Genomic DNA, 25,712 nt, shown 5'->3' with positions numbered 1-25,712 from the left:
AATAACAAGACAAACTTCTAACCAGTCATGTCCCACCAGGCGGGAAATAACTAACCAATCCTTTCACTTTAGGCGGGAACCTACACACCAATCCCAGCGCGGGTGGGCGGGGTTTGCCAGAAAACGGGTTGGGGAAAAAAAAAAAAAGCCAAGCGCTGACTGCAATCCCCGCGCGAGCTTCACTCATAGTTAAGCGCCAAGTCCCAGAGCTGCGCGAGCTGATGGACAGTGGGTCTCGCGCCTTATCCGAGGGAGAGCACTTGACCTGAAGTGGCTTGACAGCACTCGGGCTTAATGATGCGCTTTACAGTGTGCTGAGCGCGCTCCGCCGTCCAGTCCCTTCTGCTCCATGCCATTAAAGTGAACTGCTCGCGAGGCTGCACGCGCGTCCGCTCGCCGGAGATCGTAAATTACTCGCGAGGCAGACCCAGAGGACTGGCTCGTTTCTTCCCTTCTAATTACGCACAGAGCAGAACTACCTCGCGCTCGGGGCGGGGGGTTTCGTGGATATTCAGGAGCGCGTGGTCTTGGAGGGTCGAGGCTGGGGCTGAAGCCGCTCTCCGCAGCTGTTTGGACGCGGGAGAAGTGGCGTTGGTGCAGCTGGAGGATCTGTACTTCGAGTTCGGGAAGTTTGGTTGTTGTGTTGGTGAAGTGGGGAGAACATGGGCATCGCCAGCTGCTTCGCTTTGCCGTGGAAATGCCTGGTGGTCGTGGCTCTAAGACTGCTGTTCCTTGTGCCCGCAGGAGTGCCAGCGCGGAGCGGGGACTCGTATTTAAAGGACAACATCACGGTCAGACAAGGGGACAGTGCCGTCTTGAAGTAAGTGCTTTTATTTCTACTCCATGTTTGTGCGCAGTGCTGCTGCTGCTGGGGGGTGGGCGCCACGAGCGCGCGACTCTGCTCTCGCCCTTTCCTACGGAGGAACGCGCATGTGTCCGAGGAAAGGTGACACACGGCTTTCGAGAGCTGTGTGTGGAGGGGGCTTTGGCTGGATGTGTGCTCTGAGCGTGCGTTTGTTTTGCTGAGGGAGTAACTGCGGCGGTCAAGGTCCCGCGAGGCGCGCGAGCAGTGCAGGGTGAACCTGCGAGGATTCACGCGCACTTCATCCACAACTCACTCGAGGTTTACACAGCGTTCGAAATTTAACGTATTTATACTCTCCCTCTCTCTCTTTACCCTCTATCTCTCTCTCTCTCATTCTACCTCCTTTCTATCCCCTCTTCTTTCTCACTCTCTACCTCCTCATCTCTCTCTCTCTCTCTCTCTCTCTCTCTATCCCCTTCTCTCTATCTCCGTCTCTCTATCTCCTTTATCCCTCTCTTATTCTCCCCTTTCTCCATCTTCTCCATCTTTCATTCTACCTCTTCTCTCTCCCTTTCTATCCCCCTCTCTCTATCTCCTGTTGTTTCTGCCTTTCTCCCTCATCTCAATTTCTCTCTCTTTCTCTCTATTGCTATTGTCCTCCCTTACTTTCCATTACTATTTCGTGTTTTCCTTCTGTCAATTTCTCCCTTTTTTTTCTGTCATTCGCTGTCTCACACTTCTCCTCCTTCCTCTCAATGTCTGTCTCTCTCAGCATCTCTCAATCCCCCCCCCCCTCTCTCTCTGTTTCTCCCTCGTATACAGCTGAATTAAGCAGTAAGCTCCATCTCTTCTGGCTCTGTCTGCTGTAATGGCATCCAAGCATCCTGCTCTCATCCTTTCTCCCTGGCTGAGGGAAACAGAGTAAAGTACATCTTCTATCATGTGATGTAGCCCAGAGCGTGGTGTCAGCCACAGCATGAACCCCCCAACCCAACACACACACACCCTAAAGAAAACATGCCATTTAGTTCAACACAAAGCTGCCAAAAGCCACTGCCGGGTCAGACGAGAGCGCCCCGCGTCCCTCTGTCTTCCAGCAAAAGAGACGGCCCATTGGCATTAGTTAAGATAACGAGTTATTCATGTCAATGCCTGTTGGGCTTTTGGCCGGGATTGACACAATGAACAGAGAGGCTGTTCTTAATAGACTGTGTAGACTTGTGCGCAGGCGTCTGCAGTCTCTGGCTGTGTGTTTGTACAGTAGTATACAGCAGCACAGAACTTTATCTCATTTCATTCCGTTATTCAATCAAAGCCAAAAGACAGTGAGAAGGATAATGTCTGAATGGTGCATTTGTGGTGGGCTTCTGAATAGAGCAGCACTATAGGCCTCTGTAAGTCTGTAGCATCTGTAGTGTTGATTTTAGTCATTGGTTCATCTGTTACAGAACGATTTACAGTTACCTCACCAATGCACTGACTGTTGAATTGGTGTCTGTCATGAACTAAACATTACACCAAGCCCAAGCAAATGTAGCTCACAGACACGAGAACAAACTGTTTCATTTCGATTGTTGATGTTTACAGCTCCATTTGTTAAATTCAGTAAATTCCCCAGTGCATTTGAATGTTGTGTTTGTGTTGATGTCATGAACAGATCATCTTACTAGGCCTGTGTAAGTGTATAGAAGTGTGTAGTATGTACACATTAGAATGAGATGAATGCTTGACTTTGATCACTGTTTGGTCCATGCTTTACAGTATTATTTACAGTCAATTCACCAATGATTGGTATTCTTATGTCCAGAATAGTACAGGAAGCCTCAATAACAGGGGAGTTTCATTAAAATTCAGTAAGGTTCCGTTAAAGAAGATTTCCTCAAGCTAAGATCCGGTACAACTCACATTATGATCAGTGCCTTGTGCTGTATTCTGGCGTAGCCTTGTAGTAATATCAATATTTTATGTAGTTAACAACAAATAAAAGTCAAATCAAATTAATTACAATTACACTTCAACTTATTTCAAAAACATTTGTCAGTTTTGACATCAAATTACACCATTTATATATAATAAATACTCAAATTGAGTGAAATTTAAAAATAAAATTATGCTTTGCCTTGCTATGCTAGCTTCACGGTATTGTCCACCCTCTTTCAAGTGGCAAGCTGATTGGCTAATTTTTCTGAAGGGCGGGACTTGATCTGTAAACAAACTCCATGCGATTGAGAACTCCATTGGTATTTCGACTGTTAATCAGTGTCCTTATTTATAACGTCTCTGGTTTTACCACACACAAAAGAGTCATCCCAAAAGTGTTCCATAAGAGCCTTCATCTTGGCCAGGGGGATATTTTTGTTGGCCTTACCTTGTGTGTCGTTCAGATCTGATTGGCTGAGTAGTGTGATGCATGCATGTAATTGGTCTCTGAGTTTCCTACCGGTACCGAAATTGTTCAAAAAAAAGTTAAAGCAGTTAAAATAATTTTAATTAAATTACATATTTCTCTGTAATTGATCAGTTATAGGTCCAGGTCCACGACGCCAGGGGCCCCTTTGCCCCCGCTCTGTGCCCGATGGGCATTGCACCGCACCCCTACTCTGGATCTTGCGGTTGGTGAACCCACATGATCCTCCCACGTTGCCATTTCGAGCTGAGCCCGGCCAGGTTACGTGGGCTGCCTCCAAAGGGTAGGTCCCGGTAACCCTCTCCCAGGCAGGGTACACTGAGTTTTAATGGGTGTACTCATAGGGATGCTTTTGGAAACAGATGACATGCTCCCTTCAGATAAGGGGTGAGAACCTGCCCCAAGTGAAGGAGTTCAAGTATCTCGGGTTCATGTTCACGAGTGATGGGAAGAGGGATAGTGAGGTTGACCGTAGGTTTGGTGCAGTTTCTGCAGTAATGCGGTCACTGTACAGCACCGTTGTGGTGAAGAGAGAGCTGAGCCATAAAGCAAAGCTCTCAATTTACCAGTCAGTCTACATCCCCACTCTCACCTATGGACATGAGCTCTGGGTAATGACCGAAAGAATGAGATCGCGGATACAAGCAGCCGAAATGAACTTTCTCCGACTGGTTGCTCGGCGTACTCTCCGAGAGTAATCAGGTGATCGGGTGAGGAGCTCAGTGACTAGGGAGGAGCTAGGAGTAGAGTCGCTGCTCCTTCGCGTTGAGAGGAGTCAGTTGAGGTGGTTCGGGCATCTGATGAGGATGCCTCCCGGACGCCTCCCACTGGATGTATACCAGGCATCTCCAACTGGAAGGAGGCCCCGGGGTAGACCCAGGACATGCTGGAGGGATTATATCTCCCGGCTGGCCTGGGAACGCCTTGGAATCCCCCAGGAGGTATTGGTGGATGTTGCCAGGGACAGAGACGTCTGGGCTTCTTTGCTCGCCCTGTTGCCACCGCGACCCTGAAATGGAAAAGTGGAAAAGATGATGATGAGATGAGGTCCAGGTCTGGATGGGACAGCATTTGGGTCCAAACCCAGACCATGGTCCAGCTATTAGTGCTCTATAGTAACTATCTATAAATCTGTACAACCTACCAGTACCCCTATAATGATCATAGAAATACACTGTATAGGTCCGATTTTGATTATCAGTTCATAGGTGCGTTTTTACAGTAACATTAACAGTACCAATGTGGTGAATATTCACTTGGTGTTGATGTAATGAAAAGAACTATACATTAAACCAAAACTAGGTAAGTTTCGGTATTTTTGATCCTGGGGTCCCACAGTTACAGTGTGTGATTCACTTTTACAGCAATGCCCTGAAATCAAGTTGGGGGGAGGGGGCAGGGAAGAATTGATGGGATGGTTTCCTACCCTCCTCTGGAAGTTACATAGTGCAGTTTCTGCATTGCTAAGCCCTGGAGTAGCAATGATAGAGGTTCTGATCTACGTACAGCTGTGACATTTACCGCAACATCCGCCATAATGCATTTAAATGTTTGTGAATGTTGTTTTTGTTCTCATGAACAGAACAGAACAATAAGCCTCTAAGTCTACAGTAACTATAGCCATCTGTACGCCACAGAACACACACACACACACAAGGATGCACTGAAGGTTTGATTTGATTACTGGTTCCTTTGCTCATTGATTTTTACAGTTAAATGTACAGTCAGTTCCCCAACACCTTTGAGTGTTGAATTGGTGTCGCTCTCAGTAATTGAACTCTACACCAAGCCACACAGAATGAACAGGAGGTTAGATTCTGATCATCTGCTGATTGATTTTAACAGTAATTCACCAGTGCTTTTAAGAGCATTGGACCGTCAGCTTGTCTGCAATTTTTCACATGGCATATAGTCACGGGGTCTCAAGCCGTCTGCTATTATTGCCAGGCTGAAGTGCTTCAAATCCTGCCCAGCTGAAAGCACATTATTGCTATTATATTTGATAACCAGACACAGCTTAGGGCTGATAGCACACTTTAGCGCTGAAGTACTTTAATGTGCTTTTAATGACTTCTTAATATTAAAAGTATACATTTTCCAGTGTAGGACATTTTCTCGTGACACCAGCTAATGGGTCAACCTGGAGTTTTTGCACATTACATGGTCCTCCCTGACCTTGGACAACGATTCTGTGACAGTAATTCATTTAGCTCTGTTTGGATCAAAAGATCTAATGACTACAAGCATCACAGGTCAGATTACAAATAGAAGCATTCTGAGTCTTGTACTTTAGTACACAGTCCATCCAGCGGTAAAGTGCAGACACACTTTGTAGCTAGAGAGCTCTGGTAAAGGTGTCCCCATTTTGGACACAGCGTTGTCAGTATAATGGGGCACTCTGGGGCAGCTGCAAACGAGCCTAAGGTCACCATGCTTAATGCCAAGTTTTTGCTAGTGATTTGTAAACCTCTCCTGGGTGTCTCCGTTTTGTGCACAGATTTTTAACTGTGGAGACACTTTATAATCTCTCCATGGTATAACATTGTCAGTAGAATGGGGTAGTCTGGAACATCTGCAGATTTAAACTGTTACGTTGAGTTTTACAAAGTTATACCAAACATTACTGAAGCCATGATATGATGTGATTAAAGATCAGTCTGTGAATATTTATTTAGTCCAAATATCTCATCTAAATATGTGTGATTGGTCAAGATGCTTGTATTCAGACACTAAAATTGATTGACTGGTTAGAAGCTAATTTGCATATAGCACCTTTCTACAGTGACAGCAGTGTGATATTAAGGTGAAGTTGCCTTAACAATTACTTAGTAAAATGCCAGTATATTGAGGGTAATGTAGCAGATGTAATGTGTAGCAGAACAAAGGCAATGGTGTCTGCTTTATGAAATCAAACTCCTGTTGCAGTAACAGTCACTTCAGCAACTTCTGAATAAACACTTGATTTGCTACACAACAGTGAGGTGGCATTAGAAGCAGACGTGATGCTTGACTTTTGACTATGGAAAACCTTCAAGCTCAGTGCTGCATTAGCTCCATTGCGTGCAGGCCCTTAAGTGACTCTCCGAATCTCATTTCTTACTCCTTATTCCACTCCGAACAGTGCCTCTTGAGAATTAGCCGTGTCACACCATCTGTCAGCTCTGAGAGTTGCTCTTTGCGCCCCTCGAGTGGACCTTAATTCTCTTTTTGAGGGGGGGGCCCTGCGTGACAGTGGGCTCGGCTCCTTTCCCAAGTTTCATTGCCGAATCTTAACAGCTGTAATTTTTTAAAGTTTATCCAACCCTACACAGCCACCTGTCCACTGGCCCAATGTGGAGTGCCATATGCCAGCTTTTTAAATGAATTCAAAACTAACTGTCACCTTGAATTTTGGAGGGAAAAAGCATGGATTGTAAATATATAACATGAGGCAAATAATCTTCATAGGAAGTTCATAATTTTATCCCCAGGGGGGCCAAAGGGTCATAGTGGGAGACACTTCTTATGGCTTCTCCATGTGTGAGTTACCGTTAGTGAGTTATGGTTAGTACTAGTGTGTAGCTGTTGAGTTATATGAGAGGACTGGTTTGGGGGCTTAGTATGTAGTAATTCACCAATCCTTGCACTTCTTTCCCATATCCATGGGTTGCATTTAAGTGATTATCTAGTGAGTATCTGGTTACATAAGACTGCAGCACTTATGTAAATAGATGAGAAAGTTGGATAGATTTATCTCATACACAGCTTCTCCTCTGCACTGGAGGGAGTCTCACATCACTGACAAGCACAGAAGCCCACTACCTCTTGGTGTCATAGTCATAAAGCTATTTCAATTTGAAAATATTGTCATACACAGACTATTTACAGGCTTCAATAATCAAGATATTTCACGTGTGTTTTGTTTCAGTGTATTGCAGAATACACACAAGCCACATTTTAATCTGACTCATTCTTTTCTCCTTTTTACAAAGTAAATAATCTGATCCTCCCATCCATGTGCTCTGAGAGTGGAACATATTTTTGGAAGATAATGTTTTATCACAAAATCTGCCTAAATTATTCCACTAATTTGGTTTACATTTAATAAAGTCTGAAAATATGAGTGATCAGTGAGCAATATTTCCATGTCACAGTAAAGTTGTGGCCAAATCCACTCTACACTCTTCATAGGGCACAGTGTAGATCATAGGTTTCTGCACTCACATCACCTTGCATGTCTTATTTATTTATTTTTTCTCAGCTATAAGTGGACTATAGAGGTAGTATGTTAATTGGGACACAGCCTGAGCTCCTCTCTACTCACTGACAGCTGAATCGAGCTATTTACAAAAATGACAAGGATGAATGGTTAGGGACCCATACTTATTTCATTTTAACATCAATTTGAGGACAACAAACATGATCAAAGAAACAATAAAACAATTTAAATATAATTTTTTATTTGAGTATTTTTGAGTAATGAGTAGGAAACCAATATAGAGGCAACTATAAACAGTCACCTGCAACCCATGGACAGGTGACCTACCCTCAGTTTTGTGTGGGGGACGTGGTGGCAGCATTACAGGCTAGGACAGGGTAATTAATTGAATATGAATCGAAATTAACATTCAGTACTTCCAATTGACATATTGTCTATAACAATTATATAGATTATATTCTGTTGTCCACACTGTGTGTTCATGTACCGTCCCTTTAAAACCATGCTAACAAGCTGTAGTCACGTGATTCCAAAATGTGTTTTGCATTTACTTTAATTAAGACAACACTGGACAAAAAGAAGTCAAATTTAAACACTGAGAAAAAAACACTTTCAGTGACCAAAGCACACACCAAATATAAACAGTGCTCAGAAAACCAGAGAGAGGACCAAGCTCCCAGCAACATTAGAGACAAAGATATTCCATATTTAATACTGGAGCATATTTACAGTACAAGCCTCATCACTGAACTATGAGGGTCAAAAATACAAAAAACAAAACCGTTCAATAATCGCAATCATGGTAAAATGTACAATTAATTGCGATATTGTATTACCCAGCACTATTAAACACTATTGGTGATTTTCCAGTTCAGCAAGCTGAAATACTCCCAAAAAGTGTCTTCATCTCAGTTGATGCTTTACTGGTGTCAGAAGTAGGATCCTGTTGAAGAGATAAGAAAGCTACAGTGAATTTTCAATTAATGTGAAGGTGAACAGCGTGGAACAGTCAACCGTAAGAACAGGGCAACCGAACGCCATGCCTGCTATCTGACTGATGGAGCCAGCCAGATATGTGCTAGGCATCAGACAGCTGAGGAAGACAGGATTGGCAGACAGTGCTGTCTTTTTAGGGAGGTGCAATCAGCATCAGCATTCCAGGGATTTAATGTGATGCTTCAATTTCTCTATTGGTAACCTACACTCGCTTTTGTGCATTGGTGTATGCATGGGGTGGGGCATATTTGAGCCTCTTTTATTGGTAATTCTCCAGTTCAGTGAAGAAGATTGTACCCAAAAGTGCAATGTAGTCCACCCCTTGCCTGACTCCTTCACTACAGTGTTTTAGATGGTAACCAGACAGGAAACGGCACTAAGCCAAAGGCAGACATTGTGCGTTCAGAGGTTTTTCCTTTACTTTTCAGCTCTTTCATAATCTTTGCTGTGATTTGGAGTGACTTTTAGTTCTAGCAGTGTCAGAGGAAAAGGTCAGTGGAATGAAATCAATTGAAAACTCACAATAAAGACTCTGAATCCTTCCATTTCAACATTTAAAGGTGAAGGGGAGAGCAAGGCTACTCAACTCATAGAAGTCATTATCACAGTGAGGATGTTTGTTCCGTGGGTGCTTGAGGCATAAGTGAAGGACCTTTTTGGGGGGCTTTTAAAAAGCTGCTTTAGAGTCTACAAGAAGAGCTGCAGTCATAAAAGCAGGTCAGTGACATCTTATGATACAACTTTTTATCGGAGTTTCACAGATCACATCTCAAATATCCACTTCTTAATAACCATTAAGACATGTTAAGTGGGACTGATTATGACATAGTCACCCTTTCATTGCTTGCGGACAAACATTTCTGAATCTGGAGTGTCTACCAACCCAATAACTGTGAAAGAAGACAACCACATCAGCGTTTGTGGTCTGCCTAGGTCAGAACACATAGGATTCAGCATAAGATTTGGCTCCCCTTCTTTCATCAAATAGAATTATACCACCCCCAACTAAGTATCTCCACCTTTGGCTGGAGAACAGACCCACTAACACTGGAATTGCTCAGCTGTTGGCAGCACTGACCAGCGCAAATCTCTAAATTGCTGTGGTAGCTGCAATGCCATACTTGCGTCTGCACCCCCTGCACAAGAAGAGGTTGGGGTGAGTTAGGGACTCATTCATTGAAAGGAACATGTACTCAAAATATCCGTTCGGATATTTATACAGGGCTGTTTAAATAGTGAGTACGGTGCTGTGGTGCTTGACCCTTGTGGTATTTTGACTAAAGCATTTCAGTCATTTCATTAAGATGCCAAAGCTGTATTAACTTGTGGACACCACATGCTAAAAAAGCTGTTTTTACATAGAAAATATATCAAAAATTATTCATGAAAATTATTTGTCTTGTCTGGGGATTATAAATCCCAGCTTGTCTTGAAACGCCTGAGGACCTCCCAGGAGGAGCTGGTGTAATTTGGTGGGGACAGAGATTCCTGGGCTTCTTTGCTCACTCTGTTGCAACCGCGAGCCTGAAATGGCTTAAGTGGAAAATATGAATGATGAATGAATGAAAATGAATGAATTAATTATTTTTAATTTTCCAAAACTCCAAAGTGGAACGAAGAATCAAAATGTTTAAATGTAGGACTGAACCAGTTAATGCTCCATAGAGCGGGTCCCCCACATGTGGGTGGCCATGTTTAAACACATTCCGTACAGAATCTCACCTTTAACTCACTGATTGCTTCTGTAAGGCAACTGTTTATTATTCTGCAAATAGTGAGTTGATCCTCTTGGGACTTGGTTATGGCTTTGTGCTGTTTTTGAACTTCATCTATCTGTAAAAAAAATAAAATAATAACTCTGCAAAAATGCAGTTAAAATAGTCAAAAATCACTAGGTGAAAACAGCTGAGAAAATTAGGAGGGCTCATTTTCATTCCATTTTATAAATGCCTGTGTAAATTTTAATAATTCCCTCTTAATCTGATGACAGGTGTCCTTGTAGTTTTGACTGACAAATCACTGATAGCCACAGCAAGGGGACTAGATAATTGATTTTGGTCTTGGAGAAATATGTAGGAGCTCCCTGAGTGCTCTCTCTCTTGATTAAAAAGGCTCTTACTGTACAATAGAAAGCATGAGGGAACTCGTAACATTTCCCCATGGTCAATTTGACTACATTGATTTTTTTTTTTTTTTTATGTTCTGTACATAAGTCATATGCCAAGAGATGTTGGATGTAGAGCTGATATATTTTCAAACATTGGCCTCTAGAAATATGCAACTAAGGCTTACACATGGTGTGTGTGTGTGTGTGTGTGTGTGTGTGTGTGTGTGTGTTTCCCTCTGGGCCAAATCAGTGAGACATGCCCTTTCTCCTCCTTCCACTTCAATTTATTCTTGAAGTGTTTATTACAGTAGACACCATCACAAAGCAGCTTCATAGAAATCAAGGTTCAGTGTCCTAACAAATAAACTGAGGGTGAGAATGGCAGGGAAAATAAAATCACTCTCCACATTAATTTAGATGGAGAGGTCTAAAAACACATCATATTGTGCAAAAGTTAGAGACCAGTCTTCATTTATCAAGAGTCGGTAAATCCAAGGCATTTATTTCTCAGTGTCAGGAGGAAAACAGACTACATACTGCTGCTGTCAGAACAGAAACAAAGTTTTTCATTTTTCACTCGCACAGTGGTGCAGCAGGTAGTGTTGCTGTCACGCATCTCCAGGGACCTGGAGGTTGTGGGTTCAAGTCCTGCTCCGGGTGACTGTCTGTGAGGAGGTTGGGTGTGTTCTTCCTGTGTCTGTGTGGGTTTCCTCCGGGTGCTCCGGTTTCCTCCCACAGTCTAAAAACACACATTGGTAGACTCCAAAGTGTCTTTATTTATGAATGTGTGTGATGCCCCGTGAGGAGGTACTGGCACCTCTTCCAGAATGTGTTTCTGCCTTACGCCCAGTGATTATGGCAGGGCTTCGGACCCACAGCAACCCTAAACTGGGTAAGCGATTACAGATAATGAATGAACGCTTGGATATTTGGTTTTACAGTGTGTCCAGTCTTAACCTTTATACTGACCTTACATTCTTTCTTTTTTTTATATAAGGATAGCTTTTTGAAATATCCAACCAAAAAGACCCACCTAAATCTAAGGCTTGATAAATCACAGAGAGAGGTGCTCACCATCCACCTACCTCATGTCTCATTCACATGTAAGAAAACACCCAATAACTACACTGTTGTGCACTCTGGTTTAACTTCCAACTTCATTCAGGTTTTTTTTTAATTAAGAAGCCTTCTCTACCACCATCTTTCTTTTCTTTATATGTGTAGAAGTGTAAACAGATGAACCTTTGCTCTGTGCAAGTGTGCAGCGCACCTGCTTGGGGGTAGTGTGGTCAGAGCAGCTCTGAGGGTGATGTAGTAGACAGGCAGGTATGCCATCCAATCAGATCGTTCGATATGAATAAAATGATTGGGCAGGGCTTTTACAGTCCTGTGACTTATGTAGAAATGGAATATTTTAATATGTCATAAAGAGCATTTACTGCTTGCTATTAAGATAATTCAAGAAATAAAACACAAGCTGTTTTTTAAGATGAATAAACCAGTCCAGCTTTAATGTGGTGGCTGATGGACAATTATTACTGATGCCGTTTGATTCATGACGTGTGTCTTGTAAACTTAACACATCTGAAATATGAGATTATATTCAAAATAACAGTGGTACATGAAGTGCACTGAGTTCAAGACTCAGTCGCTCCTTGGTTAACGTGAAATAGCACTGAAGCTGTCAATTTGCATATTAAAAATATTGCCGCTGTCCAAAAAAAAAAGAAAGAACATGTATCTGCTGTGTTTAGTTGATGTATTAAAATAAAATAATTGAGAGATTGACTAATTAAGCATCAGAGCACTGGGTAAATGTTTGTAGACATGCCTAATCAAAGTGGTACATGAACAGTACTTCAAAGAAACAAAACACTACCCAGCCTCATGTTACAGGCCAATTTTAAACAGATGATTTGATTACCAATATAACACACATGAATACTGGATTATTGTGTAATGTTAATCTGTAATTAGTATGTGGTGCACTTTTTTGGATCCTAATTAGGAATGCTGTTTTATTTATGTATTTATTTATTTATTGTGTGTGTGTGTGTGTGTGTGTGTGTGTGTGTGTGTGTGTATACACCTGCAGATGTGCTGGTGTGATTTATCTTTCCCCTGAAGAAAAGCCATTTCAGCTCTGCCAAAGCAAATGAAGGGTGGCAGACTTTAGCCAAGCCAAAAGCCATGAGTTCTGCCTGAAAGAACAAGGCATTTCCAAAGAGAGCGTACTGTCTGTCTTCCCTTTTTCTGAGTTCTCTCTCTCTCTCTCTCTCTCTCTCTCTCTCTCTCTCTCTCTCTCTTTCTCTCTCTCACCCTCTCTCTCTCTCTCTCTCTCCCCCATCTCAGTTGAAAACACAACATTATCCTTGTGTCAGTTTTCTGACTGCGTGTGAAGAGCCGTCATGTTTTTCAGATTCCGCTACAAGGCCATGGAGGCCACTCCTGGGGCTTTGTGGAGCTGTGGGCTGTAGTGACAGCTACAGACACGTGGCTTAAATGACTTTTCATACTCCACAGATTACTGTCTTATTGCGTTGCCATTAGTTCTTTGAACTCTGTAATTGAAACCAAGTTCCAGATTATGAGCCTCCGTCAGTGCTGCTACTTTTAATTGAGACAGATGATCCACTTAAGCACTATATGAACACTTTAGAAAGTTACAGCATGCAATTAGCCATTGGCACTAACAGCAGCACGAGCAGGCTTTGCTTGTGCAAGACTCAGATTGCAAGTAGTGTCAGTAGGTGCAATTTACTGCAATGTTTGGGAATGTCATCAACCCATGGACCCCTAACTTAATGAGTTTACCGGGGGTGGCAAAAAATTGGAGCATTTCTGTTGGGTTATCTAGCCTTTTTTTTTTTTTTATAAATTAATTAATGTTTTCTACCCAGTGTATTCACCAATTCCATCCATTAGCTAAGACTCTCTCAGTCTCACACAATGCCACAAACCTGGGACAGTGAGAGCACGCACATTTTCAGAGTAGTGTGAAGCCAACTACCGCATTGCCTCTAGAAAGCTCAACATCCTTGGAGGTGAACACAACATTTCTAGATCTGTCATGTCAACAGATAGAAGCCAACATTGTACTTTTAATGAGGTAAGGACCAGGGCTATACTTAGGCAGCACTTGGGAAGAAACTGGTGACCTTCCAATGACAGAGGCTGCTAAGGCACTTGTGAATGTTTCGTGCAATATGAAGAGCAGCTGTGGGTTTAATTGATGTGGGGTGTATGTGGTGATATGCTATGTGTAATTAGGGTCTGTTTGCAAGTTCTAAGGAATACATATCACACCTTTAAAAGAGTAGTTCTTCCAAGCATACTTGGTATGGTCCTGCTATATAGTGCCGAAATGAGGTTCCCAAACTCACTGTAATGAGAACTATAAAGGTACTTTTTATTGCTGTATAGAACCATATACAAATCCATCTTTGAAAGCTTTTAATTCTGTACAGGAACCGTGGCTTTACTAAAGAACCCTTAAGCATTCTTTGTATGCTTTTAAACAGGCCGCCGGAACCATGGGGGCGAGCGGGCATTTGACTCACCATTTTTAGAAGTATGGGGATGATGCAGCACCAATTTTGGTTCCGCTAAGTGGGTTATTAAGGGAAGAAAATGAACCTGGAACCACGCAAAATGGCTAATATTCTGACTCAAAGGCATAACCAATTAAAATCTTGAAATCAGTTTGGTGTCAGGATATTGGAGGCACATTTCTAAAACTGCATAGCTGAAGCTTCAGTGAGAGGACTGCTTTGACACTAATCCCCATTCTGGTAAATGTTGTAAATGTAATAATAGTAACTAATAGTGGCGATTTAGGTTAGAACATGTTAAATTTGTTAAATGTCTGGTCTTATGCAAGTCTTATTGGTCACAATCTGAATGGTTTATACCATTTTAAGAGAAATGCCGCAGATTTCTCATAGTTTTTTCAGAATTCAGTCACTGAGTAAACAGACGTGGCATTGAGTGTGGTTTGGTGTAATATGGTTCATTGTAGAGATCTCTTTACAGTGATGGTGCTAGGAACCAGGGGTGGTCATGTCTTCAACATACACACAGCCATTGTATTGACTGTCCAAACTAGACAGTGACACTTGAGATTTTCCTGTGCTTTACCTATGAACTAGAGCTAGAGATTACATTAAAAAAAATCATGTTTAAATGCATCTACATAACTTGTTTCAAACTACTCATGCCACAGGAACATGGTTCCAGATTTCAGTAGCATACATACATATATATATATATATATATATATATATATATATATATATATATATATATATATATATATATAAACATAAAACTTAACTCATCGGATGTCTGGTTCCTATCATCATTGTTGTGAAAATTTGTTTCTTTAATATAGTGCATTTTATGTCAGACCTCTCTGGATTGTCAGTTAAGGACTGTTGATCATATCTGACTATTCACAGTTGTCATTTGCTTATTGTATCAATCAGTAAAGTACTCTTTGTGGAAATTAATCATTTTAATTTCTGACCTCATACAATAAAACTGGCTAGTATTACTGGTTATCTGTTTCTTTGCTCTTTAAAATTGGTTTTGGTCTTCCTGTCTCAATTTTCCTATCTGTCAGCCCTCATAATTACAGAAGCTTGAGTGAAAATTGAGGAAAGATGGGTACCTTTGTTACTGAACTGCTCATATTACCAAAGGGAGAGAGAGGACCCTGGTCTAGCACTCCCCATAGGATTGAAATCACTCATCTTCCTGGATTTTCTCATCTTCTTGGAGCTGCCACTTTCAGAAATCTTTTCACTAGTTCTTTTTTTTGACTTAGGACCCTTGTGTCTAGTTCTTTGACAGTGGCCATATATCTCTGAGAGTTCTCTTTCTTTGCTGTTCTTTCTGTGTTTACTGTAGAATGTACTGACTGTTTCAAACCACGTATATTTGTTGTAATGTTTGCTTATAAAAGGTGTTTATGGTGATGCAAGTTTATTGTGACAGTACCCATTACCTTTCCAATATAGAGTAAAAAATGCCCTCGTGTTTATAGCATTTTTTTCAACCTTGTTATTCTAACCTTATTCCTTTATGACCTTTTCAATAATAATGATACAACTACTACTACTAATAATAATATGTTTATATTGCTTTCACTTCAATTCAAAATAGCTTACAAAACAGGAAGTGCCTTTAAAAAAAAAAAAAAAAAAAAAAAAAAAAAAATCATTGTCCTAATGAAGCTGTAGTAGTGAAAATCAGTGTATGAATGGTATATACACAGACAAACAAAACCACACACATATATATATTTTTTTTTTTTTCATATAATTATTTACTTACTTACACAGTGCAGCTGATGAGCTAGTAACTTGATATGACTGTTGGAGTGGAATGTGTGTGTGTGTGTGTGTGTGTTTATATTTTCCAGTCTTCCTGAGCTGGTATAGGGAATAATAACAGTAGTAAACACTGGTCGTTTAGTCTGACCTCTATATTTATAGCATTCAAGGAAGCAGAAAAATGACCTCTGTGGAAGGTCAGTGCTACAAAGCTCTGGGCCTTGTTTAAATCCCCACTGCAGAATCCCTCAGGAATTATACATATAACATTCATTTGGTTCCAACAGGATATAAATGAACACATTAATGCAACACCGTAGATCTTAATTCCATACTGCAGGTGTTAATTCAGCCCTGGGGCTTTTGAAGTGAAAGCTGTTTTGATGGAGAAATATTGTGGAATCTTTAAGCAATGGAGTAGTCTACTGTGTGTTGTAACAGGAGAGCTGACCCCTCTACTGAAGTAACTTCAGTTATTCTTTAGAGAATAATGTAAATTTCCAATATTTTGGTTTCTTCCTGAACAAAAAGGGAGAACCACTGAATGTTCTGAATGCAGGAAACCAAAGATAAACAAGGTTGCTAATAATAATAGTTGGCCCATCTGTATATAACACCATATATAATTGTATATATTTTTCAGGATGTTTGTTGGCTTGTGTTGGTTGTCTGGTGTTTTTACTGTACAGTCTGCATTAAGGCCAATTGATGCCTCTGTGTTGACTCAAGGCCTACACCACTGAGTGTTTATACTTATGCATTGGTGTCTTCGCCGCTCTGCAATTACACCAGCAAATCTCAGCTGAATCACAAATGTCTTCCTCTACCCTATGTAGTACAAAATGTAGAGGTGTGGTAATATCAGTATAAATCTGTAAAGTGCAATATTGTGGGAGTAAGGCACTATTGGGACAGAACCTATAGTTTGCATTCGATGCCAGGAAAGCAACAGATACAAAGCTGACACTTATTTCCGGAGTGTTCCTGCTTCTCGTAGTGAGTTATTTTTTTCAGAGGAATGACTTTTTCCTATGTTCCACTTATTTATTCGTTGGATTTGCTGCTGTCTGCAGTCTCTGTAGTGTGGAGAAAAGGAGTTTGTCCTTCTGGACTTCTCCGATTGCTCCAGATTTGTCAGACTGCGGACCAATCACTGTCTTTGAGTTCTGCGTTGACACAAAGTTGTTTCTGGGGAGGTGCACATCAGGATATGATGTAGGGTATGAATTAGCTTCAACACAGAAGCATAAATTCTAAAATAATTTCACACTGTTGTGTTTCTGCTCTTTATTTAGTTCATAACACTTGACAATATAAATGAGCCAAACTGTCAGTGTTTCTCAATATCTTTTTGTACTTATTTATTTGATTATTCATTAATTCACCTTCTGTGACCTCTTCATCCTGTTCAGTGTCATGGAAGTCAGTCCATCCCAGAGCATCACATGCACTCCTACAGCTCCCCACACCTATGGGCCATTTTACACAGCCAAACAAACAAAAATAAATAAGTTTTTTTTTAGTGTTGGAGGAAACCCCTCCACACACAGGGGGAACACACCAACCTTTTCAATGACAGTGACCTGAGGCGGGGGTTGGAACCACAGCCTCAGATCCCTGGAGCTGTGGACTGCTACACTACATGTGGTGCTACTGTGTAGCTTTGGTTTCGTTTTAAAATATTACTAAAATATTTATGTTGATATATTTTATTTTACTACATTCATTAGGGATCTATGTTAGTTACAACCTAAAAAGTAATATCTGCTTTTAGCTTTTAAATCAACTCAGGATCCATTCATGTGAACATGAGCATTTTCTTTGGAAGGTACATCAGAATTTTTTTTCAGGCCTTGGCATGTCTGACAAAGACAAAAGGTGTTTTTTTTTTTTGTTTTTTGTAGAAGTGTTCCTGAAAGTAATTTGCTATAATGTAATGTGTGCCTCACCTTTCTAGAGCCACCTCATGAGTGTGGGCCTTTTCTGATGTTCATGTGTTCCTTATTTTCTTGTGCCAGAATTTCACATAATGTGGTAATAATGGCCAATCCTCTGAAGCCCTCGAGCAGGATACTGGAAGTACAGGGTACAGAAGAGGTTGTCATTCTTCCTGGCAAAAGAAAGGAAAAACTTACCGTAGTGTTAAAGCATAATGGCTTGTGCCACAACAAAAATGTATCACCATAAGAATACTTTTTAAAGGAATTTGTTCATTCATTCGTGTCCGGTAACCGCTTCATCAAGATCAGGGTCACAGCAGATCCACCTGGAATCACCTACCAGCATGTGTTTTTGGACTGTGGGAGGAAAGTAGAGCTCCCAGAGGACACCCACACAGATACAGGGAGAACACATTAAACTCTTTGACCTCAGATCAGGACCCTGGGGCTGTGTGAGAATGACAATACCTGTAGCACAACAGTGCTGCCCTTTCTCTTTCTTTTCTTCTTCTGAAAAGCTGGTCAGGAGTGCTCTTCTAAGTCTATTCCATGAACACACTCATTCCTTTGTGTACAGGCCCACATTAATGTATTGAATCACAGTCACATAGACTAGACTTCTCCTCCCCTGAAGCGCATAGACATGATTATCTCCATTCACTGACTCTGACTTCCAAGGATGTCAACATGTATTCAGCTGTAGAAACTTCATCTTTAGAAAACAAAGACTCAAGCTGTGCTTCATACCTGTTGTGCAAGATATGATTCATGTCTCTGCTGGCACAGGTCCATGCAGTGCTGCGTTATCCTCCTTTCACGCCTATAATGACTTGATGTTGTGTTTCTTGGGAAGTTCAAGGAGAGTAACTAATGACAAGAAGGCTTTGACCAAATTGCATAAGAAGTGGTCCTTTGCTTTTGAAGTCATGCGTTTCTGAAAGTAGCATGGAACGATTTGCTAAACAGTAAACGAATAAGGCCATTCATCAGGGTGATGAAAGCAGGGGGGCTGAAAAAGGAGCTCTGCAGAACATTATTGATTGGGCTGAAGGTCTTTCTCTGAGGCAGGCTGGATGATGAAGTCTTAAGTGGCCACCCCTTGACCTGAGCTCCCAAGTGAAGGATTGCTGAAGAACCCTCACTGCTGCCGTTTCAACCCTCCAAACAGCTTGGGACGAGTGATGTTCGTCTTGTCTTTGAGGCATGGGTGTAGAAGGACTATATATAGATATAGTACTGTGTATTGTTTGTAAACTGATAAGGCTTGTCTTTTATTATTATATTTGTATTTAAAAATTGTATTTAAAAATATATATATATTAGGTAAAAGCTTATGCAAATTACCCCACCCCACATACATAAAAGTGCATATTAGGAAATCTGAAAATAATAAATAAATAAATAAATAAATAAATAAATAAACACATTTGCAAGGTCATTTGCATGAGTTAACATATTAACTGGAACCTACCAACAAGCAAACTGTGAAACAAGGCCACCTAGTCTGCTCTTGTGGGCTGCCTAAATCATAAAACTTGAGATAAAACAAAATGGTCTGGCTTTGGACTTTCACCAAGTAAAATTGACAAAAACATTTGAGCTTCTGCTCCTCTCTTCTTACTTCTGGATGCTCCTGTGCTGAACTGAGCTGTGGCTCATTTCTTATTTAAAGGAACAGACACTGAAATTCTGAACTGGGCTGTTTAGACAGGGAGCGTTTGCTGCTGTGCTGTTTTTTTTCCTTGTGGTATTTTGAGCAAATCAGGTCACAGACATATCATGAAGACCCTAGATTTGTTTTCATTAGAACCGAGCAATTTCCACGTAACCTAGATAAGACACCCCTTATGAGTTTCCTTAAATCACCCCCATTGTGGACACACACAGCTTGTATAATCTTGATAGAAAAGTCACCAGACACAATGCTAAATATCCACTAGAGCAGTTTAAAAAAAAGGCTCACAGCATTGGGCTGTGTTTGCATGAGGCCATGCAAAGCTTATATAAAAATCTGATTATGAATCAAGAGAGAATGATTTCTCCAGCCCCAGCCAATAACAGATGAGTTTCTGTGGGCGTATAAGAGCATCTAGGTGTTAACATGATCCACCAGATCGGCCAAAAATAATGCAGTTTGATCTTCAAGCGCATCGGGAGGCTCGTCAATGTGTTTTTATATTTGCAAGGCAAATTAAAATAGGAGTGTGTATAGTGCTGTAATCTTAATATGGTATTTCATCCATATCAGCCCTAATGCGGTGAAGGTGGTGCTGCATTTGGCTTTGAATATGAATTCTTTTCATTTCTTAAGGTGGCTCTACTCCTCAGTCTGGGCTAAATAGAGCTTTAAATCAGCTTTCCTCTGGGTGGCTGTGTTGATATACACAGAATGAGATCTTTTCTTTTCTTTTTTCTTTCTTTTTTCAAAGCTAGGTTTTCCATTGTTTGAAAGTTAAAAGGTAGTTAAAAAAGGGAGCCAATTAACCGATAAATTAATCTCTAAATGAGACAGGCATGGCATGGGAAGGTGCCCTCGGTGGAGCCACAGCGAAGCTGCCACTGATAGTGGGGATAATTGATAGTCTAACAGGGCTCTGATCGCGCCCTCTCCAAGTGAAATTATGTATTTTACAAAAAGCCGTGAAAGAGAATGTATCGCTGCGAGGTCGCGGGGGGGTGAGCGTTGTTGTTCTCCTTCGAGTGCTTTGCTCTCATTTGTCTGCCTGAGGGGGGACACATTTGTCCTGCAAATAATGGAATGCTCCTGGACCGTGTCGGAACATCTGATAAAATTAGCTCTGGAGCAAGGGCAGGCTATACCACCTTCGTAAAGCTCCAACAGCCACCGTCCTAAAGCCTACTTTCCTACCTGGGAGTTTCTTTTCTCCATGTCAATGTCTGTCAAATGCACGTCGTGGGCGGAAATGAAGCCCCTCTTGAAGCCCAGTCTGTTGCAGTGGCGCAGCACAACGGGGACCTTGAACAGATCACCTTTACCATTATCAGTGCTTATAGCTTAGACGTGGAGGGATGAAAAGACGAATGGATGGTTGATGAGCTTTCCCACATGCTTTAGCCAGGCATGTTGTGCAAGGTGCAGTAATGGAAAGAGAACAAAGTCTCTCCACCATGAAGAGTGGATGAATAGGTGAATGAGCAGATCGATGGATGAATGTAGCACAGTGCTTTTATCAGTCTCCTCAAATAAAGTAGGATAGTGTTGAGCTCACCATTTCCCTTACTGTCCTTTCTGTGCGCCATGAAAACAGACGATTGAAAGCAAGTGTGGATGAGTGAATGGATGAATTTCCCCAGATACTTTTAACGGTCTTGTCCAGTAAGGTGTATTAGTGCTAGCTGAGGGGAAACACGTTCTAAACAGAATAGATGGATGTGTGGATGGAAGAATAGATGATAATGGAAGGATAGATGGATAATCTAGTCCAAAAAAAAAACATGGAGGGTAGGTGAATTGGCTTCTGTAATAACTGTCCTGGTTAATGAGTGTGTATGTGTGAGTGAATGTGTGTGTGCCCAGATATGGATTGGCGCTCTGTCCTGGGTGAAATCCTAGTGCCCGATGCAGTCCTCCAGGTGGACGGTCGTTTCTGGTTGAGAGTACGCTGTGCGCGTTTGGCTGCCGCTTCTCGCCAGTGTGTGTGAATTGAGTGTTCTGAGCAGTGTAGATTGTAAAGTGTCCTTGGGTATCTAGAAAGGCGCTATATAAGTGTAACGATAATAATAATAATAATAATAATGGGCTCATCCAGATACTGTCACCAGACTTAAGACACCCTAATGTTCCACCACAATTTAAACCTTGATGAATAGATGGAAGGCGTCACAGTGGAATAGCAGGTAGCGTCGCAGTCTCACACACCTGGAGGTTGTGGGTTCAAGTCCCGCTCCGGGTGACTGTCTGTGAGGAGTTTGGTGTGTTCTCCCTGTGTCCGCGTGGGTTTCCTCCGGATGCTCCGGTTTCCTCCCAAGGTCCAAAAATACACGCTGGTAGGTGGATTGACGGCTCAAAAGTGTCCGTAGGTGTAAGTGAATGTGTCTCACCTTGTGAAGGACTGGCACCCCCTCCAGGGTGTTTTCCTGCCTTGCGCACAGTGATTCCGGGTAGGCTCCGGACCCACCACGACCCTGAACTGTATAGGCGGTTACAGACAATGGATGGATGAATGTATGTCAGTGCTTTTAAATAAAATTAAATCTCTAAGTGTAATGGTGTAGCTAGAGCTGTTTTATTCTTGTCTGCCATAAATGCATGTGATTGATAGGAGAGTTGGATGAATGAATGACTTTACCCAGATGTGTTCAGCAGTCTTACCTAGTGAAGTGCAATCAGCAGTGGTATTAAAAAATCTGTCCACCGTTAATGGTCTGTCCATAGTGATATGTGGATGGATAGATGAATGAATAAAGACGAAGTAAGGCTCACGGAGTGAATGAATTAAAGTAGTGATGGAGAGGGATGGATGGTTGGTATGCCCAGAAGCTTTCAGCAGTCATGTCTATTAAGGTGAAAGAGTGAAAAATGTCCTGAAGTCTATTCACTGTGGACACACTGGATGGCTTGATGGATGACTGGTTGAAAGACAGGAATTGAGGGATGCATGAAAGGAAAGGTCAGTGGATTAATGGATGGCTGTGTGTAATGCGAATGACTATGGGATGAATTTATCCAGACATTTTTAACAACCATTTCTTATAAGATTAAGAATTGAAGTTGAGCTGGTCTTTAATAACGACTAGATAGATGGATGGATGAATAAACACAATGATTTCCATACTGTTATTCAATAATCCAAAATATATTAGAAACAGGACTTGCTTCTCCACTATGAAAACATGGAAGTGCGAATGCAGAGATGGCAGGATAAATGGATGACTGGATGAATAGGCGGTGGCTTGGAGGGCTGAATGAGGGAATTGGAATTGAGGCTTTCTCTGCAGGCCCAGTAAGATCAGGTGATGCTGGAAATAGAACTCATCCTGAAGCCCATCCAGCACAGCGGAACCATAACACAGAGTTATTGGCTGATTTGTTACATTTATAGTGATTTTTTTTTTTCCCCCTTCTCTCTCAAAGCATCTGCACACCACTGCAATGGTGACCCAAATAGAAGTGATTGGACGGTCTAGCTGGAGTAAATGAGACTTTGGTACATGCTCAGGGAGTCTGAATCTTTATCAGAGTGTTGACAGGAAGGAAGTTCTTCCTCATCTAGTCCTGAAATTGGAGTCTGAGAGAACTTCTTTCTCCTCAGCTTGGCACTAGTTTAGTGCTACATCTATAGATAGCTACAGCTTTTGCAGATTGGAGAAATTGCCCTTTCTTTCTTTTAGACAGCAGTTTAAAACTAGTGAAAGAGGAAAAAAAGGTAAAATAAATTATATATTTATTTTATTTTTACTTATTATATTTATATATATATATATATATATATATATATATATATATATATATATATATATATATATATATATATATATATATATATATAAATATCAGTTTAACTCTAAGTCATATAAAAGCATATTGAATATATTTCCAGAACATTTGGGACATTTGACTCAGTAAAACATGTGAAAATCTGTGATTTGTTCATACTCTTAACAGAATTACTAGGAAAAGATTTCCAGTATTTTCACTGACAAACTTGTTTGACAGTGTCAAAGAAATAGTCACAACTTACACCCTTTTAAAATTATTCCCTTATAAGCAGGTGAATACAAAAATATGAAAAAGGGCAACCACCAAAAGCTCAGACTTTGCAAGCAAAGGAAGTGTATGGCTCGCCCGTTTGTGCCAAACTTTGTGGGAGTATTGTCAAACAGTTCAAAAAGGTCATTTCTCAGCACTGTACAGAATTTGGACCTTTCACCATCTACTGCACATAATACTGTGATAAAATTTGAGGAATCTAGAGAAATCTCAGTCTGGGTTAGGGAAAGGCCAGACAACACTTTGTGACCCTTGAGCCCTCAGACAGCACTGCATGAGTTGATGTGCATTTTTTTTTTGTTTGTTTTAGATGTTTTCTTCCTTATTTAAAGTAAAATTCAACCATTCCACCACACTCTCTTCCTACCTGCAGCCACAACATTTCCATTGTTGAATCCTACCACTCAAGGTTGCTGTGGCCGTTCACGATCCAATCAACCCATGGGCAAACCCAAACCAGTCACTGCATCACAACACCTCCAGAAATGTCAACAATGAAGTCTGGCTTCCTAGTGACTAAGGCTGTACCTAGCCCCATTGGCACTGTTAATGCATGGTCAGTGCTACCATTTCCATGTGAACTTGACCTGCTACATCACCAACATCCACAATAGCACCTCTATAGTGCATTTCCCCACGTAATCTGTGCTGTCCTTATCGACAACCACTGACTAGACCTTTCAGCTATTTCTGATAACTACTTCACAGTTGCCCTTTGTTTGAACTGCACAAGCAGGGACTATCCATAAACTATCCATTTACTTTCGGAGTGCAGCACCATGTCTGGCCTCAGTGTAGTTACCACCAACAATTTCCAATCTCATACTTCACCCCATCTAGCAATATTTGTAGCCTGCACATACTCTCAAACACATTCCCCTCTCACGCACAAACATAACCATTTTACTGCTACAGCCACTTGTCAGTGCATTAACCTCTGGACGTTTGCTGTCCAACAAACGTCAACCCCTGTACATAATCCACAACAAGGGTCTTCACCTACCCACTGTCCAAGGTTCTGCTGTGTTTGTAAGTTACTCCCAGCAAAACTTAATGACTTGCCTCCAACACTTTTGCTTGGAAGTCTTCCACTTCTCTAGACTGTGTGTGTGTGTGTGTGTGTGTGTGTGTGTGTGTGTGTGTGTGTTTTCTACTATAGTTGTTGACCTCTAGCTTGAAATAAATTACTAAGAAGTAAACACAGGAACACCAGTCCAGACATAGAAAGGGTTGCCAGATCAGATTGAAAGCTCATTCTGAACAGCGTCAAAGACTTATATCTGCTTAGATATATCTGCAAAGACCTATATATTGCTCAGATATGAGTTGATTTCACTTTACAGTGAAGCATCTGTCTGTGTCTGTTGCCTCTGATTATTTGTTTTGTTCATGATTACAGCCTGCAAATATATTACCATTGGCAGCACAATAAGACTAGCTTAACAGAGGGAGGTTGCTTGTTTTATTCTATTCCCACTGGTCCCCCCGAGTTAGTGTTTGTATCTGAGAGGTCACTCTGCGAGGTCTCTGATCGCTCTGGGCCTTGGAAGCCAGCTCAGAAAGTGGCGTGCATCAGAAAGCGTAACATCAGTGATGTGTGAAGAGTTGTACCATCTCTGACCGTCTCCACTGGCTTCCCTGCTGTCTGCCCTAGAACTGCACAATCAAATATTAATGCTTTTAGTTAGCTGGAAAAAAGGAGCCGGCGCATTCCGAAAACACTTGTAAAACTGTGATATTGTGAGCATTCGGGACAAGCGCCGTGTTTAAGATTCGTGTCAGGTTTGTCCTCATTGCAATCGAGGCAACAACACGGCTACAATGACTGTCTATAGATACTCTCGCAGATATTAAAGGGGCCACATCCTACATTTTCTAACCTTTCATTGCGTCTTATTTCCCTCTGAAGTGCACCTATGACATCTGTGTGGGTTTATGTAATAAAAACAGTCCTTATTCCTATTACATGATCTCTCACTTCCAACCACTCTCGTTAGAATTAAGCAGGCTGGATGTGTTGCTATGCCCTGTGAACGCACACATGTAAATGAGCTCTCTCCTGACTGGCTGTCCTGTCTTCTGTCTCATTCCAAAAGTAACCCAGACTGAAACTCTCGTTGTAACTTCTCAACATTAATGCTCAAGCCTGAAACACTGGAGGCTGACTAGGCAGATATATGTAAATGGGATGGTTG

At 41.4% G+C, this 25,712-nt stretch overlaps 1 protein-coding gene across 1 annotated transcript in view; it reads left to right on the top strand.

Annotated features, from left to right (window-relative positions):
* The first annotated feature begins 222 nt into the window (after positions 1-222).
* Positions 223-25,712, top strand: part of opcml (opioid binding protein/cell adhesion molecule-like) — a 174,954-nt gene continuing 149,464 nt past the window's right edge. The window contains exon 1 of the mRNA XM_066650817.1: positions 223-820. Coding sequence (XP_066506914.1) covers positions 663-820 — 158 coding nt within the window. The 5' untranslated portion in view covers positions 223-662. The remainder of the gene's footprint in view (positions 821-25,712) is intronic.

The sequence above is a fragment of the Hoplias malabaricus genome, chromosome 18 (genome assembly GCF_029633855.1).
Source record: "Hoplias malabaricus isolate fHopMal1 chromosome 18, fHopMal1.hap1, whole genome shotgun sequence".
NCBI classification, from domain to species: domain Eukaryota; kingdom Metazoa; phylum Chordata; class Actinopteri; order Characiformes; family Erythrinidae; genus Hoplias; species Hoplias malabaricus.
The sequence above is the reverse complement of the archived record's forward strand: the minus strand, read 5'-3'. Positions and strand labels throughout refer to the sequence as shown.